The 13,819-nt window shown below is 43.0% G+C and overlaps 4 protein-coding genes across 4 annotated transcripts; all 4 read right to left on the bottom strand.

Moving 5' to 3' along the window:
- Positions 1 to 3,309: 3,309 nt before the first annotated feature.
- LOC111076609 (probable chitinase 10) lies at positions 3,310 to 4,243 on the bottom strand. The gene is made up of 2 exons (XM_022370466.1): positions 4,200 to 4,243; positions 3,310 to 4,145 (listed from the first exon to the last, which is right to left on the bottom strand). Exons 1-2 carry the CDS (start codon positions 4,213 to 4,215, stop codon positions 3,310 to 3,312), a joined length of 852 nt encoding a protein of 283 aa, XP_022226158.1. The 5' UTR covers positions 4,216 to 4,243.
- Positions 4,244 to 8,408: 4,165 nt separating this feature from the next.
- Positions 8,409 to 13,663, bottom strand: LOC111076610. Its single transcript, XM_041593475.1, has 4 exons — positions 11,306 to 13,663; positions 11,037 to 11,232; positions 8,802 to 9,433; positions 8,409 to 8,739 (listed from the first exon to the last, which is right to left on the bottom strand). Exons 1-4 carry the CDS (start codon positions 11,951 to 11,953, stop codon positions 8,530 to 8,532), a joined length of 1,686 nt encoding a protein of 561 aa, XP_041449409.1. The 5' UTR covers positions 11,954 to 13,663; the 3' UTR covers positions 8,409 to 8,529.
- Positions 9,439 to 10,147, bottom strand: LOC111076597. The gene has a single exon (XM_022370446.2). The coding sequence runs from the start codon at positions 10,120 to 10,122 to the stop codon at positions 9,574 to 9,576; it is 549 nt and encodes a 182-aa protein (XP_022226138.1). The 5' UTR covers positions 10,123 to 10,147; the 3' UTR covers positions 9,439 to 9,573.
- On the bottom strand, positions 10,197 to 11,014 carry LOC111076598. The gene has a single exon (XM_022370447.2). The coding sequence runs from the start codon at positions 10,803 to 10,805 to the stop codon at positions 10,296 to 10,298; it is 510 nt and encodes a 169-aa protein (XP_022226139.2). The 5' UTR covers positions 10,806 to 11,014; the 3' UTR covers positions 10,197 to 10,295.
- Positions 13,664 to 13,819: the final 156 nt, after the last annotated feature.

The following is a 13,819-nucleotide window of genomic DNA, read 5'->3' as shown; positions in this document are numbered from 1 at the left end:
ACCACTATCGATGCTTTAAAATGTGTTTATTTTATTTCAGTATGTTTAGTATTGAAAAAAAATTAATTGCATAACTTGACATCGTTTTTTTTCATTGTACGTTGATATTAGAATCCTGCATTAACGGGCAACCGAATCGATTCGCAGGGATTCGGTATTCGATTCGTCCGATCAAATTGAGGAATTAAGGCCTGTGTCCAGCACCACGGAAAATTCCTGCCATGAAATTGCTATTTATTCTGTGAGGGTGTGGAACATAGCTAAAACAGGGTTGATGAATCATCTGTGTTTTGTAAACAGAGGCAACTGTAAAATTGAAGTGATTGTGTTGATGGCGGCATATATTGTTGCAAAACAAAAAAGAAAAAAGTTTTGCGGACAGTTTTTGCCTACATCTTGCACCATTCATTTCAGGAAAAATTGTAAAGTATATATTCCTGAGCTGGGTATCAGCTGTTCTCTCAGTCCACACACGGTCCCGATAGGCAACTATCGATATAAATCTGTGGATTCCGCTCGTGTTGCTGGGATATACACTCCAGGAATACGTAAACGAAACATTCCTGCCACAGTTTTTTTTATATGGAGTTTGACAGGAATTTTTCGATTCCGAAGTGCTGGATACTATGCTTAAGGTGTAATATTTTTGCACAACTCCATGACTGAAAGTTATTGAGATCGGATTGCAAGCGAGAGTAAAATGAAATGTCCTTATATTGCACACAAAGTTTAACATAATCTGCATACATGAGTACTCGAGAGTTTGTTAATACTTAAGGAGACAGGTCACTGTAGTACTACAGAAGTAACATTAACGGGTGAAGAGAAGGAGTTTTTGAAAAGGACTCTTTGAGACCTAGAACAAAGGTAGCTAAAAATCCATCTCAAAAGATTAGGTGGAAACCGTAAAAGGTCAAGTTATTGTGCACAGAGTCGATGCTTTATTGAAATCAGTGTAAACGACATTCGTCTGCAAGTTACCTAATACTCTAAAAAATTTGTGGTTGTTGATCGTCGCCTTCTAACTCCGCGCTGAGACTGAGACATAAGTGATTTTCAGAGATGTTGCAAATGCGGAGTTAACATTTTTTCAAACATAGATATACCTCTATAATTATTTGCATCAGACTTGTTACCTTTCTTATGGAGCGGAATAATAAAAGATTCCTTCCAGATCGGGAGGGGTTAATAAATAGGGTGAATAGTTTAGTCCACACAGAGCACACAGAGCGTTGGAACAGCACTTGAGTACACAGCCGGGAACTCCGTCAGGACCTAGTGACAACACCGGCTTAACTAGTCGAAGATCATGAAGCAGTGAACTTTCATTTAACAAGGGGCTGAAAGTGCCATTAGCTTTCATGAGAATAGGTTGTTTGGAAAAATTTGTCAAAAAGATTGGCAATTGCCTGATCATTGTTTGCTGACATATTCAGAAATGATGGCGAGGATGGATGTGCGGACGTTCTACGCTTACTATTTACGAAGCTGTAAAACTGTTTAGGGTCCAGTGAAAATCGTATCCTGCATCAAGATAGATAATTTTTAAGGCATTGAGCGTTAAGAAAGGAGAAATTTGACCGAGCTATTACATAGCGAGAGAGAGAAAACTGGATAACTCTTTTGTAAACCAAGAAGGCTTCCCAGATCTAACCGGACAGGAAAGTGGGAGACAAAAATCAAAAAGTGTGTAAAGTACATTGTAAACGAGAAGGAACGTGTGAGTCCCTTCTGGGGACGCGACTCTACTTATACCCGTACTCAGTCAGTATATACATTTTTGAGCTTATGATTTTTTAGAATTTAAAAATTAAAAAAAAAATGTTTACATGTTTTTTGCTACATCTGTTATCTACATCTACAATGTATATTCTACATCTAACATGTAGCGCTCGCGCACTGAACGCGGCAGAGTGTGCGAGCCAGATAGAGAATGAATAGCGTGTCTCTGGCTGGGGAGGCGGGGGAAACAATTAAAAATTAAATTTCTTCATTCTGGCTATTATTATGATCTGATCTGATCCAAATTCGGCAATCTGGTAGATATGTTCATTCTCTACGATACTGCGTTTTTAGTTTTATCGTATCTTTAAAATTGTGCCTGCCACAAATTTTCGTCTTTTATGGAGTCGAAAGGGGGCGGGGCGAAATTTTGAAATACACTTGTAGCAGTATGATATGACATGAGTGTGGAAAAAAACTTAACGTCAGTGCACAAGTACAGAGCGGACCAATCAAAATCCCTAATGAGGTTATTAAGCTTCGTAAACTCGGCTTTACGAAAGCAGCGTACACGTTCAGATAGCCTACTCTTTAGATCCAATACAGTATGCCCAATATCGACCGACACTTCCAACTGTCATATGGTCTTTATCTGATAGCCAGGAAAAACAAGTTTTTAAAGAGGACAGGTGATGCTCTAATATTAAGACATCCGAAGACAGTGGAATATACGAGCAAGTAATGAAAATGGAAAATCCTGGAATAATCAGTTTTACGCACAGGAATTCCAGATCTTGTTGAACCTGGTCTACTAAATGTTCCGACGGGAAGTTCGAGTCAACTGCAATCAGAACGCCTTCTCGAGGAGGGGAGGTCGAGACGAACGGTCATTCCTAAAGGTTGTGTACCGACCTGCAAAAAGGATATCTGGCTTATTAAGAAGGAAGTTACTTTTTTGAGGGGCTGGAATTAGAGATTGGCCTGATTACTGGGGAGAGCTATAGGGGCCTTTTCTTCTTCTTAACCTTGTACTCTATCACAACCAAGTGCTCCGACCATAATTTTGCAGAGTTTCCAATAGTTTCGAATTAAGTAGGGGAGACGGTTATCTTATAGGAAGCTATCACCATGGCATAAGAAAATTAAATTTCTTCACTGCTAAGCTGATAGCTTTTGTTTTGTTTTGTACAAAAGCAGTTAAAACATTAGATGTGAGGTCAGGGTTCCCATTAGTGTTTGGGCACCACAGGCCTGTTACCCGTGATGGCAATATCCGGAGGTCCTGGACATCTGTTTACTGGTGGGATCGTGGGTGGGATGGTGGGATTACTAGGCGGAGGGGATAAATAAGTTGTTGCGGACTCTACGGAAGTTTCGATCTTAAGCATTAAAAATCAAAGTAAAGAATCTTAGCCAAAATGAACCCCTGATTCGTTTTTTTGTGTGGCTACAAGAGAAACTGGTTCCTTCCTCATTGACCTTCCCTGCCGTGAAATCTGCCGATGCGAGCTTTTTGGCTTCCTCGTAGGAACCGCAGTCGTTTTCTGACAGAACCACCGAGCTTGGGTGAAAACACAAGTAGTAGATTTAGGTTTGTCTTTTTATTTGGGGCGGCAAATTTAAGTCGCGTACACACAAAGCTGTGCGGGACCACTGACAGCTTTTTGAGGCAATATCAAAGAAATAATAAAACGGACACTGCTGCAAAGTTGGATGTCCTTTCACACAGTAAATAAAAAACTCGCATCGCTGCATATGTGGATACAGGTGTTGTCCGTAGGTTGGGCAATGGATGAACTCATTCCAAACAGCTACACCCGAGTTTATGTTCGCATTAGGAGCAGATGGATACGTAGGAGGATCCTCTTCCTGAGCACCCAACGTGCATTGGGCCCTCTCCGGTACATCGCACTTTCCAGTCATCGCATTCCAATGCAATTCCGAGCTGCACTCCTGCAGTATAGCCTGTCCATAATAGCAGATGTAGTAATTGCTACAGCTGCTGGAGCTTCCTATATAAATGATCCGATCGTTAGACTGCTGTTGCGTTAACGTGGCACAGTATGTAGCCGCATCCGAGATCATGTTGTTAAGATCGTTGGCACCAGCGTTCGGTGGAATTGTGTTTTCCATGCCGCTCTCTGTTCCGTTTCTACATCTCACATTTCCCGCTGTATCGCAGAGCTTGCTATCAGAATTAAAAAGCATTGTGGGTGGGCAGGAGGCCAAGACAGCATCACCGTTCTCCACGCACAGATAAAACATTTGGCAGTCTTCTGCGTGCTGCACAAATTCACCAACCACGTGATTGGCACACAAGCTTCCGCCATTCTGTCGTATGGTCACCGAATTAGTGGGTTTCCAGAGCTTCCAATTTTTCTGGGCCGCGCCAATACAGCTGAGCATCAAAATACTAGTAACTGCTGACAGTGGAAAGACAGGGATTATTTTAATTTACATTACATTATTGTATCTACTTGTATTGAACTTCATTGTTGGTTCGTGTGTCAAGCTCCAGTAAAGCGAAGTTGTATTCTAATATTGTAATACCCGAAGAACTTGGCATATATGCCATACAGGCGAAGTCTAGATACCTCGCCCTCAATATCAGAAAATTAACATTTTCCAGTGCGTGTTGACGAAGTCGATAACGGGGCCAAAACAACAAACACATCATTTTAGATACTATTTTTTTTGCAAAAAAAAAACGTTTCTTTACCTCCAACCAATCGACTGATGGCATTGAGAGGCAACACTCACTATTAATTTCAGAACCCTAACAAAAATGAATACCGACATTATACAAATACACCTCCAGGGGCCACTTTGGAGACATTGCAGTCCTCAAGTTTTTTGCCTTTTTTTCCTGTGAGAGAATATATAATATAATACAATTTATTTATGTATATATTTATTTATTGTTTAACCTGTTAGCCTTTGGTAATTTGGTTTATTAAACATTTCTGCCAATCCCGGCCGCTGCTTACTTCTCCTGGAAAAAATTTCACATTTCAGACAGGTTTAAAATATCCAACTATTGTATTCTTTAACTTTTTAGCCTCTTGCTTCTTTAACGACTCCTTCCAGCGAAAGCTTTTAAGGAACGTCACCCTATCTTCGCTGGCAAAAATTTTCACCAGATTTGTTTCGTGGATACTAAATACCGACGATGCGGAGCTACTGTCCGTGGTGCAGATTGTCTGCCTGGCAGACATCACAGGCGGTGGCAGTGTTGCGTCGGAGTGCTTCCGCCGTATGTGGCGGCTTATATTCGGTCAAACAGGCCTGTTACAGGCGGCACTCTAATGTTGCATTTAGTCTCTGAGTGTCTCTCCATTCCTTTCAGATTTTCGGTGTTAAACACCACCTGGCACTGCTTTCACTTGATATAGGTCAAAAAACGTGGATGGGTTAAAAAATTGTTTCTGCGAATATTGAATTTTTTAAGCATATTCGGAATGAAATCGTTTCATGTGCTTTGCCATTTGTCTCCCGGCATTAAACCGTGTACTGATTGTCGCCGAACAGTAATTACACACCGCCATATATGAATTTCCATTTCTCGCAAAGTGATCTTTAAGTTTTGATTGATAATCCCGTCGACGAGCACGAGGAATTGCGTGAATGCGTCTTTCTGCATCGCAATCGATCGGCTCGCTGACTGAGGGGCATCATCATTAGGAGGAGGTAACATCTCGATCACTAAAGTAAAAAGAGCTGGATTAAGTGGCTGCACAAAGCGTTGTCTAATCTAAGGACTTACTATTGAAATTCTTGTCCGAGTTGCGTGTTTCTGCATCGCAAATTCCGGCATCCTCCTGAGTCTCCACATCAATTGGTGGCCTGGTGGCAGGGCAAGAAGACTCTTTCACCTTGGCCAAAGCTGGCAAGGGGGACATTGTTTTCCGTCTTTTCATATCATTTTCATTTTCTGTCGATATGATATCCACTTCCACTGGAGTCTTTACACTTAAGTGATTTACAACGCAGTTTCACCTATATTATTTTCAAGCACCCTTGTTGATGCTACAAAATGTACTACTTTGTAGGTATGTATGTACATAGCTTGAAGTATATTTTTCTAGTTTCTTTAGTATTAATATCTGTAGGTTAGTCCGTCAACCCGGACGGCCCTCACGGTGCCACGCCCAGGCAAGCAGTCCCCTGGCGTCCTTCTCCTAACCCGTGAGAGAGCCGGGCAGTTGCAGATGAGATGTTTCAGGGCTTCAGTTGCCCCGGATTCATCGAATTTCCTGCAGTTGCCACTGTTAGTGATGCCTAGTTTGATTGCATGTGTCGTGGCCAGGCAGTGACCTTTAAGTATTCCCACTAGCATCCTACTGTCCTTCCGTGGTAGGTGCAGTAGGTAGTGGCTGAGTTTCCGCCTCTCTAGATCGCTTTGAAGCGTTCTGAGGGAGACAGGCACGTTCTCAATCCTGTCGTTCGCCAGCCCGACGCCTTCCTTAGCCGAACGTCTGCTGTCTCGTTACCTTCGATGCCCTGGTGGCTGGGAACCCAATATATCCGCACTGACTTTGTCGTGCTTAGGAAATCTAATGCCTGCTTGCCAGAACATTTTTGGAACTGAGCCCTGACGACTTCATAGATCTTATCGCCGCCTGGCGAAGACTTCCGCCTGAAATATGATGCATTGGTCCTTATTGGCTTATAGGACACCTAATCTCTGTACAATATATGCCCGCTCCTACTACTCCTTCTATCTTGGAGCCGTCTGTGTATATGTTTAGGTGTTCAGTCTGATCCCGACTCTCTTTTCACTCGTCGGGTCCCATGAGTGATGTTGTTTTGACGTCCAGGCAAGTTCGGGGGATCATGTAGTCAGATATACTGATCATGTCTCGAACTCAATCGAACTGTGCCCGAATCCTTGCAGCGTTACCTGATGTGTCCCCATGATGCAGAGCAATTCATGCCGCTACGTTCTCTCCATTAGCTTGTTGTACTTTTTCTTTTCGGTAGCCTGCCGCTCCAAACAAGACTCCAAACAGCAACAGCAAGGTCGCAACACCGAGATGTAGATCCAGTGCATTAGAGCAGGTGACAGGCTCCATGTGCTGCTAAGCATTTTCTTGGATGCGTATAGCGCAATGGTGGCCTTCTTCACCCTTGGGGTGTGCTGTTACTCAGTTGCTAGGTCGTCGTGTCGCTTAAGCTGACTCTGTGTGGTAGGTCGCTTTGATAGCAACTTCTGGAGTCCAGCCGTTTCTGGGACTTTCTTGATCTTGGAACAGAAGTTTCAAAACGAGTTTCTTTGTGCCCTGCGTAATTCCTTCTTGTAATCGCCGAGTAGGATTTTGTATTCCCCATTGATTATCTCATCATTCGTCAGTTTGGCGATTTTGAAAAATTATCTGAGGTTATTCCTTTGAAGCGATAGGTCCCGGTTCCACCAGAGTGGGTTGGTCCTCTTTTTTGTTCCCGAGGGTGGGCTGGATGCGTGGTACGTATCCAGTATTTCCATGGTTAGGATCTCGAGGGAGGTCCCTATGTCTTGCGCGGATTTCACTGTGCCCGGGCGAGTCGAGGTAACTGTCTTTTTAAACTTTTCCCAGTTTGTGTACCGGGGGTTTCTATAGACAGATATCATTGGAAAGTATTTGAATTCGCACTTGAATTGAATGTAATTATGATCTGAGAAGTATGGTTCAAGAACTCTCCAGCCAGATACTAAATTGTTAGATCTAGCACCTTAGACGCGACTTTACTTTTATGAAGATTGAGCTGCAGCACTCTCACTGTCATGTGTGGCCACCGGTCACAGTCCTCTTCCGATGGTGTCCAGACCTAGATCCTTCTTCACCTCGCCTGCCTGCAAGGTCTGCGCGTCCTTGTCCTCTGGGTGGCGCTTCTTGAGGCGCAGGTGTACGCTACCCATGCCCCACGCCGTCTTCCTGAACCTGGGGTAGAGCAGATCATCCGCCTCCTTGCTGATCAGCAGAATTGCACATTTGCCCCCTCTTTGGGTATTGGGCTCCCAATGTGCAGAACCTTTCAGTTCGCCGTTGGCACGTCTAGATTTTGCCGTTGTAGGAGCTTCAGCGCACCGTCCCCTTGGATTGCGACGGGGAAAAGTACCCTCGCATTTGGTATGGACGGGGTTAGCTCCCTGTCCCCCACTTCCAGTTTGTCCCCGTCCCACTTCGCCTCCGATTGGCAGACTGTTTGCGTCAGCCACCTCAGCGTAGGGTCATCCATACATTTGAGTATTTTGACCCCGTTTAGCCACCCAGCACCATCGAACGTGGACATGGGTCCCCTTCCAATCAAGTGAACAGCGCATCCACTAGCCGCGCGTGCATCGTCTTCCACCGCGCCGCCATCATTTTGCCGTTCTCGTTGCTCGTCAAATGTCGTTTGGTCTCCTCATTGACCTTCGCCTTGGGTTTAGGCCTTTTGGGTGGATGTGCCGCCCCCTTGGGCCGCTCAGAGGTGTGACCGCTGACACGCAGAGATGATTTCTCCTCCCCGTGCCCGCCGGTGGTAGCAGTCACGCTTTCCACCGACGTTTGGGCTGACATCCTAGTCCCTGTTTGATCCTTACTCCGGTCCATGTGGTTTATATGTATCGGCGGGACCACCCCCTAGCGTTTTATGCCTACCCGCCAGGCACCTCCAGCCATGGCCATGGTTCAGTTCCCCCAATTTTAGGTCGCAAAATGCATTTTCGCCAGCCCTAATATCTGTGAGTCCATTTATTTTTTCTAAAACTATTTTGATGTGAATACACAAAGGGAATTTTACAATCAAACAATATCCCCAACGCTTAAAGTACATACTAAAGTTTTATTATCCTTCAAATTGCCTCTGGTTATAGCACTTGGCCTGGCTAAGAAGCACGCAGGATCGTTTCTCATGGTCCCAGCCATAAAAGAAAGGACACTGCTGTACAATTAGATATCCCAGACGACATTGGTAGAAATAATTGCAATTATCTGGATGGGGATAAATATCCATTGTATGCCTTTTGCATTGCTCCCGGGGATTATTTGTTGTCGCCTAAAATAATACATAATTGTTTAAGTCATTTCCTATAGAAGTAAATCTTTCATCAAACCCACCAGGCATCGCACACTCTCGGGATGATCGCATTTTCCAGTGCGTGGATTAAAATGCAAAGTGGCCGCACAGTTCATGGGATACGGTTCTCCCTGATAACAAACATAGTAGTCCGTGCAAGACTTTTGATTTGCTATTAATATGATGAGGCTTTTATTATCCTCTCGGGGGCAAATATTGGCCACAATTATCTCAACATTTGGGGGAAAGATTGTCGTGCTGCTGCCAGGTCCATCGCCGGATGTTGGTGGTGATGTAACGTTCAGCGAAGTGGTATTAAGAGTCGTGGATGCTATGGTATCGCCCACTAAAATCGATTCAGTATTGACCACTATTAAGTTATCTGTACTAGACTCTAGTCCTGATGTGTTTTCTGTCTCCACAGCCATTCCTGTGCGACAATCAATATCGCCCATTGGCTCACACATTTCTGTACCAGAGCTGAAGTATTCGCCATCAGGGCATTCACCATCATATGAATCATTTCCGTTACAGAAAATGTAGTGTGCACAGCTCTTTGGAGAGGAAATAAATCCCATTTCACTCCCATTGCACTCCTCGAAATCGTCCGCCTGACATATACCAAAAAGAAAGACCATTAAAAATAAGAAAACACAAAGCTTTGACATCTTCTCTGAATCGTTTCAAAAAGTGAACTGCTCATGTTACTGTGTAGTCAAAGGGGTTTTCTTCCCGTCATTTGAGACATACAAGAATTTAATTTGCTTAAGAACACGGCTGGTATCTTCTTTATTAACGTCTCTCTAAGGAATCTTACATGAATAGCCGTATCATATGATAAGGTTTTGTCGCAATACATTGCTTTTGTACGGCCTCGAAATGAAAATTCTGCGGGCACTGCTGCAGAAGTAGATAACCCGCTATACATTGATAGTAGTAATTACTATTGGCCGGATAAGGATAGACGCCGTTTCGGCCGCTCGTCTTGCACATTACATGTACATCGGTGCTCGGAATGTTTGTTACTGCTGCTGTTGAAGGGGTATATGATGGGCTAGGAGTGGAAATCGTTGGGGTAGATTTTTTATCTTGCTTGGGGTCTTCCGGTGCGACAGGTTCTGATGCAGAGGGAATGGAGATTTCTGCACTGGTTTCTTCCATTGCACCATAGCAATCAATAGGTTCCCAGCAATCCCCATTGCAATAGTAGGAATCATCTCCATTACAGTGAACAAATTCGCTGCACGCCTGGTTAGGATTTGTCACCTTATTAATGATGACTCCCTGGCATTCTTGTAGAAATGCCGCCCGCACCTGATGGGCAGGCAGCAGGCAGCCAAAGACTATCAACAACTTCCACATATAGGCTTTCAACTGTTTTCATCTTCCAGGTCAGGGCCTCCTTTATAGGTGGGAATCCGGTTCGGTTTGCTTGTTAATTGATAAGGCTCTAAGCTCAATTTATTTGCTAGCTAAATTGATTTTATTTGACATGACACGGGGCTAATTAAAAATGTTTTCTTTACTTCGGCTCTCTACTTCAGTGTACAGTCCATGGAACTCCGTATACGCCCACCACAAGCTCCAGTTGTGGCATCGAATGCATATCCAAAGGGACACTGTTCCACAAGTAGAAAGCCATCTACGCAGTAGTAAAAGTAGTTACAGTTTTGGGGATAGCTGAACCTTTTGGTTACACCCTGACGACACTGCTCTCGTACGTCCAACGGCGAAGCTGTGGAGAGAGTCGTATTCGACGACTGTGACGTTGACGTTGATGAATTAATAGGCGAAGCTGTTGAAGTATCCAAAATAATTGTCTCGTTGCAATTAAAGGCGACATTGCAAGTGCTGTTATCTACACAAAACATCGAATCCTGGCCCGAGCAGTTTATATAAGCATAGCTGCAGCTGGGCCGCGTGTTGTTTATGAATCCAAATTGGTTATTACATTCTGTAATGCTTAGGCCATGGATGCCACAGGTAATAACGGTAATAACGCCACAAGCGATCAGTCCAAAGTCAGAGAGCAAAGAGGGCCTCATTGTCGATCTGTATGGATGTGGGGTTGTGTGCTAAGGTTTTTATAGTCAACACTGTTCAGCCGGTGGCAATCAAGATATTTGAAATAAGTTATATTTAATTAAACGACTCTTGTCCCGACAACACAGTAACTTATCAATAAATATCCCTCTTATCTCCTAGGTTTACACATCTCCATTGAACTTAAATGAGTTTTTCTGGCTGTTTGTGGTTTCCGGTCTATGTTTATAATCGCCGGGAACTTCCATAGCATTTCGCCACATTTATCTGCACACAACTCCTTCGTTCGATGTCCCAGCCATAGTAGAAGGGGCACTGCTGGATTGTCAGAAATCCCTTGATGCAGTAATAGAAATAATTGCATTTGTCTGGGTGCGGAAAGAACTCTGTCATATGGGGTAGGCATTTGTGAGCCCGAGGATCTTCCAGCTGGAAAGATAATTGAATTGAATAAATTGAATGGTAAATCCCAGCTTGATCGATGTCTTTCACTAAAACCTACCTCACACTGAACGTTCTCCGCATGGTCGCATTGCCCAGTGAGTGCATTGAAGTACAACTGGTTGGTACAGTGCATTTCTATGGCATGTCCGTGATAGCAAAGATAATAATTTGAGCATGATTCGTTGCTGGCCATTAATATGACCTGGCTGGGATCGTCGCTGATTGGACAATTAGGCTTTACCACTGGCGCAATGTTAAGGATATCCACTTCGCTTGGCTGATCCACCGTAGGTGCAGGATCGGTTGGAGGTGGCGTGGCTGTTGTAAAGTCTTCCTCTTCTTCCTCTTCCGGCTCCTGTTCCGCGCCAGACTCGTCGACTTCATCCAGAAAGCATTGCACGTTGGCGGCATCATCACAGCCCCCCGACTCGGCATCAAAGTATTCACCATCATCGCAGTCGCCCTTCAACGAGTCCTCGCCCATGCAATACACATAAGACTGACAGCTATCCAAACTCTGGACAAACGATTCGTCTGCCATTCCATCACATTCATCAAAGTGATCTCCATGTGACTTGCCGCTCCACACCAAAACTAGGCAGAGGTACGATAAATATTTGGACATTTTTTGGTCTTCAGGTAAGTTCTTCAACTGAGGGTGCCCAGCAGCTTCTCCATTATATTTATGCGGATATTTTTGACACATTTGCCGAAAATACCAGTGCAGACATGCATTTCATTTTAGTCTAATTGAATACTGTTTTATCGGGAGACCTTCAAGATATGTATCTTTAGACGACTACCAGTGAGGTTCATTGTATTACAAAATATTCTAGTCGGCATGAATCACCTCAGCATACCCGTACAGCAGGCCGTGCTGCTTCTCAACTGTTTTCTATTATGTCATCATTTGCGTGCAGACCAGACTCTCTTCCACATTACATATGAAGTTCGATGGTGCCACTTCCACTCATTTTGCTGAATGGTTTACATAAGCCGCAAAACTTAAAAATTCATATTCACTCTGTTCCCGCACAAATACACTCTTAGACGAAGTCGCAAAAAAAGCGTCAAAAGCGTGAAAGACAACGTAACAGAAATCGTTGACCTCAGCAAACGCCGCATTATCCGTATTTTGAATATGGATAGCCACAATCGAAGGCACCAAGCAAGCACACATGTACAGTTGTGGTCAAAATAATAATGCTACAAATGGATTTACATATTGCTAATTTTTCCCCTATTCCTTCAACAATCGAATTTGTTTCTTTACTCATACAACTATTAAGCATTGCTGTCCTTGATGACAAAGTAACACTAGCGTTTCCCGTTTCTTTCGAGATTTTTCGATAAATATCACCATTTCGATGCGGTCAAAATAATAGTAGTGCTACCGAAAATTTTGAAATCTACTGCATTTTATTCAAAACTTTCGTTGTTAAACCATACTTGAATGGTTTATTTAACAGTTTCAAGCTTTTTTAGTTTCGTTTTTGGTCATTAGGTGCGGTGTCACGGGGCGTGGCAAACACTCTAGAGCGGAAAAGCGTTCGTGCTTAAACGGCTCGTTTCAGTAGGAAAGTAATATTTCGAGATGCTTAATACTATTGGTAGTTTAGCTATTCTGATCAGAAATGATAATAAATAAGAACCAAAAAACAAAACGCGCGATCAATGAAGTTATTTGGCAAAATATCAGTACATCAACTATTACGACAGGCGAGGGGACACCATTTTGCTCCTGTTTCAGCCTTAAAAACAATGTTTAATTTTGCATGCAGTATTGAAACCATTAGAAGAAACGTTAAAGATTATAATTTAATGGTTACGATCATCTGAATTTACCCCAAAATATACTTGAAAAACAGTAAAAACTGCGGCTCCTTAAACAATGGTTTGGCCGAGTTTTTCCTCGTCATTCATATATTCAAATATCGACCGAAATGATTCTACCTTATGCATCTGAGATATGCAACTTATTTTGACGTCCCAGAAGGACAACGATCCGAAGGACAGTCGCAAAGTTGCCACTGCGAATAGAGTAAATTCATTCGAATGGTCGGATCGATCTCAATCTAATAGAGAATGTATGGTGTAATGTGAAACGAGAAGTCTCATAAATAACACAATCAACTTTTGGGACGTTTTACAAAGGTCCTGGAGGACGATTTCAGCAGAAAGGTGCCAAAATTTAGTAAGCTCCATGCCAAAGTGTTGTTAATTTCGAATATACAGTTTTTATATTGGATATAAAAAACACTTTTAGAGAGTTTTGTTAGACCGTGGTCTTTTTTGAAAAGTTGCACTACTATTAATTTGACCGACCCGTTTTTGAAGTACTTCAACATTTTAATTATACCCGTACTCAAAAAAGTGATGTATTTATGGTAAAAGTGGATGTGTGTATCGCAGAGAAGGAAACGTTTCTGACCCCATCAATAGCCGAGTCGAGAGACTATAAGAGCTAGAACAACCAAATTTTGTTTCCAGACTCATGTGATTTTACACAGCTACAAGTGTATTTCTGAAATGTTGATGGTTTGCTTTAAATGGTTTTCTATTATTACAATTT

The sequence above is a fragment of the Drosophila obscura genome, unplaced genomic scaffold (assembly GCF_018151105.1).
Source record: "Drosophila obscura isolate BZ-5 IFL unplaced genomic scaffold, ASM1815110v1 contig_189, whole genome shotgun sequence".
In the NCBI taxonomy this organism is placed as follows: Eukaryota; Metazoa; Arthropoda; class Insecta; order Diptera; family Drosophilidae; genus Drosophila; species Drosophila obscura.
This window is presented reverse-complemented; position numbering and strand designations above follow the sequence as displayed.

What these genes read in the sequence shown, in the direction of transcription:
- LOC111076597 (XM_022370446.2), bottom strand. Translation starts at nt 10,122, where the DNA reads ATGTGGAAGTTGTTGATAGTCTTTGGCTGCCTGCTGCCTGCCCATCAG.
- LOC111076598 (XM_022370447.2), bottom strand. Translation starts at nt 10,805, where the DNA reads ATGAGGCCCTCTTTGCTCTCTGACTTTGGACTGATCGCTTGTGGCGTT.
- LOC111076610 (XM_041593475.1), bottom strand. Translation starts at nt 11,953, where the DNA reads ATGTGTCAAAAATATCCGCATAAATATAATGGAGAAGCTGCTGGGCAC. An exon ending in CGGAGAACGTTCAGTGTGAG is followed by an intron (nt 11,233 to 11,305) that starts GTAGGTTTTAGT and finishes TTATCTTTCCAG; the next exon opens with CTGGAAGATCCTCGGGCTCA. An exon ending in ATGCTATGGAAGTTCCCGGC is followed by an intron (nt 9,434 to 11,036) that starts GATTATAAACAT and finishes GAAACGATTCAG; the next exon opens with AGAAGATGTCAAAGCTTTGT.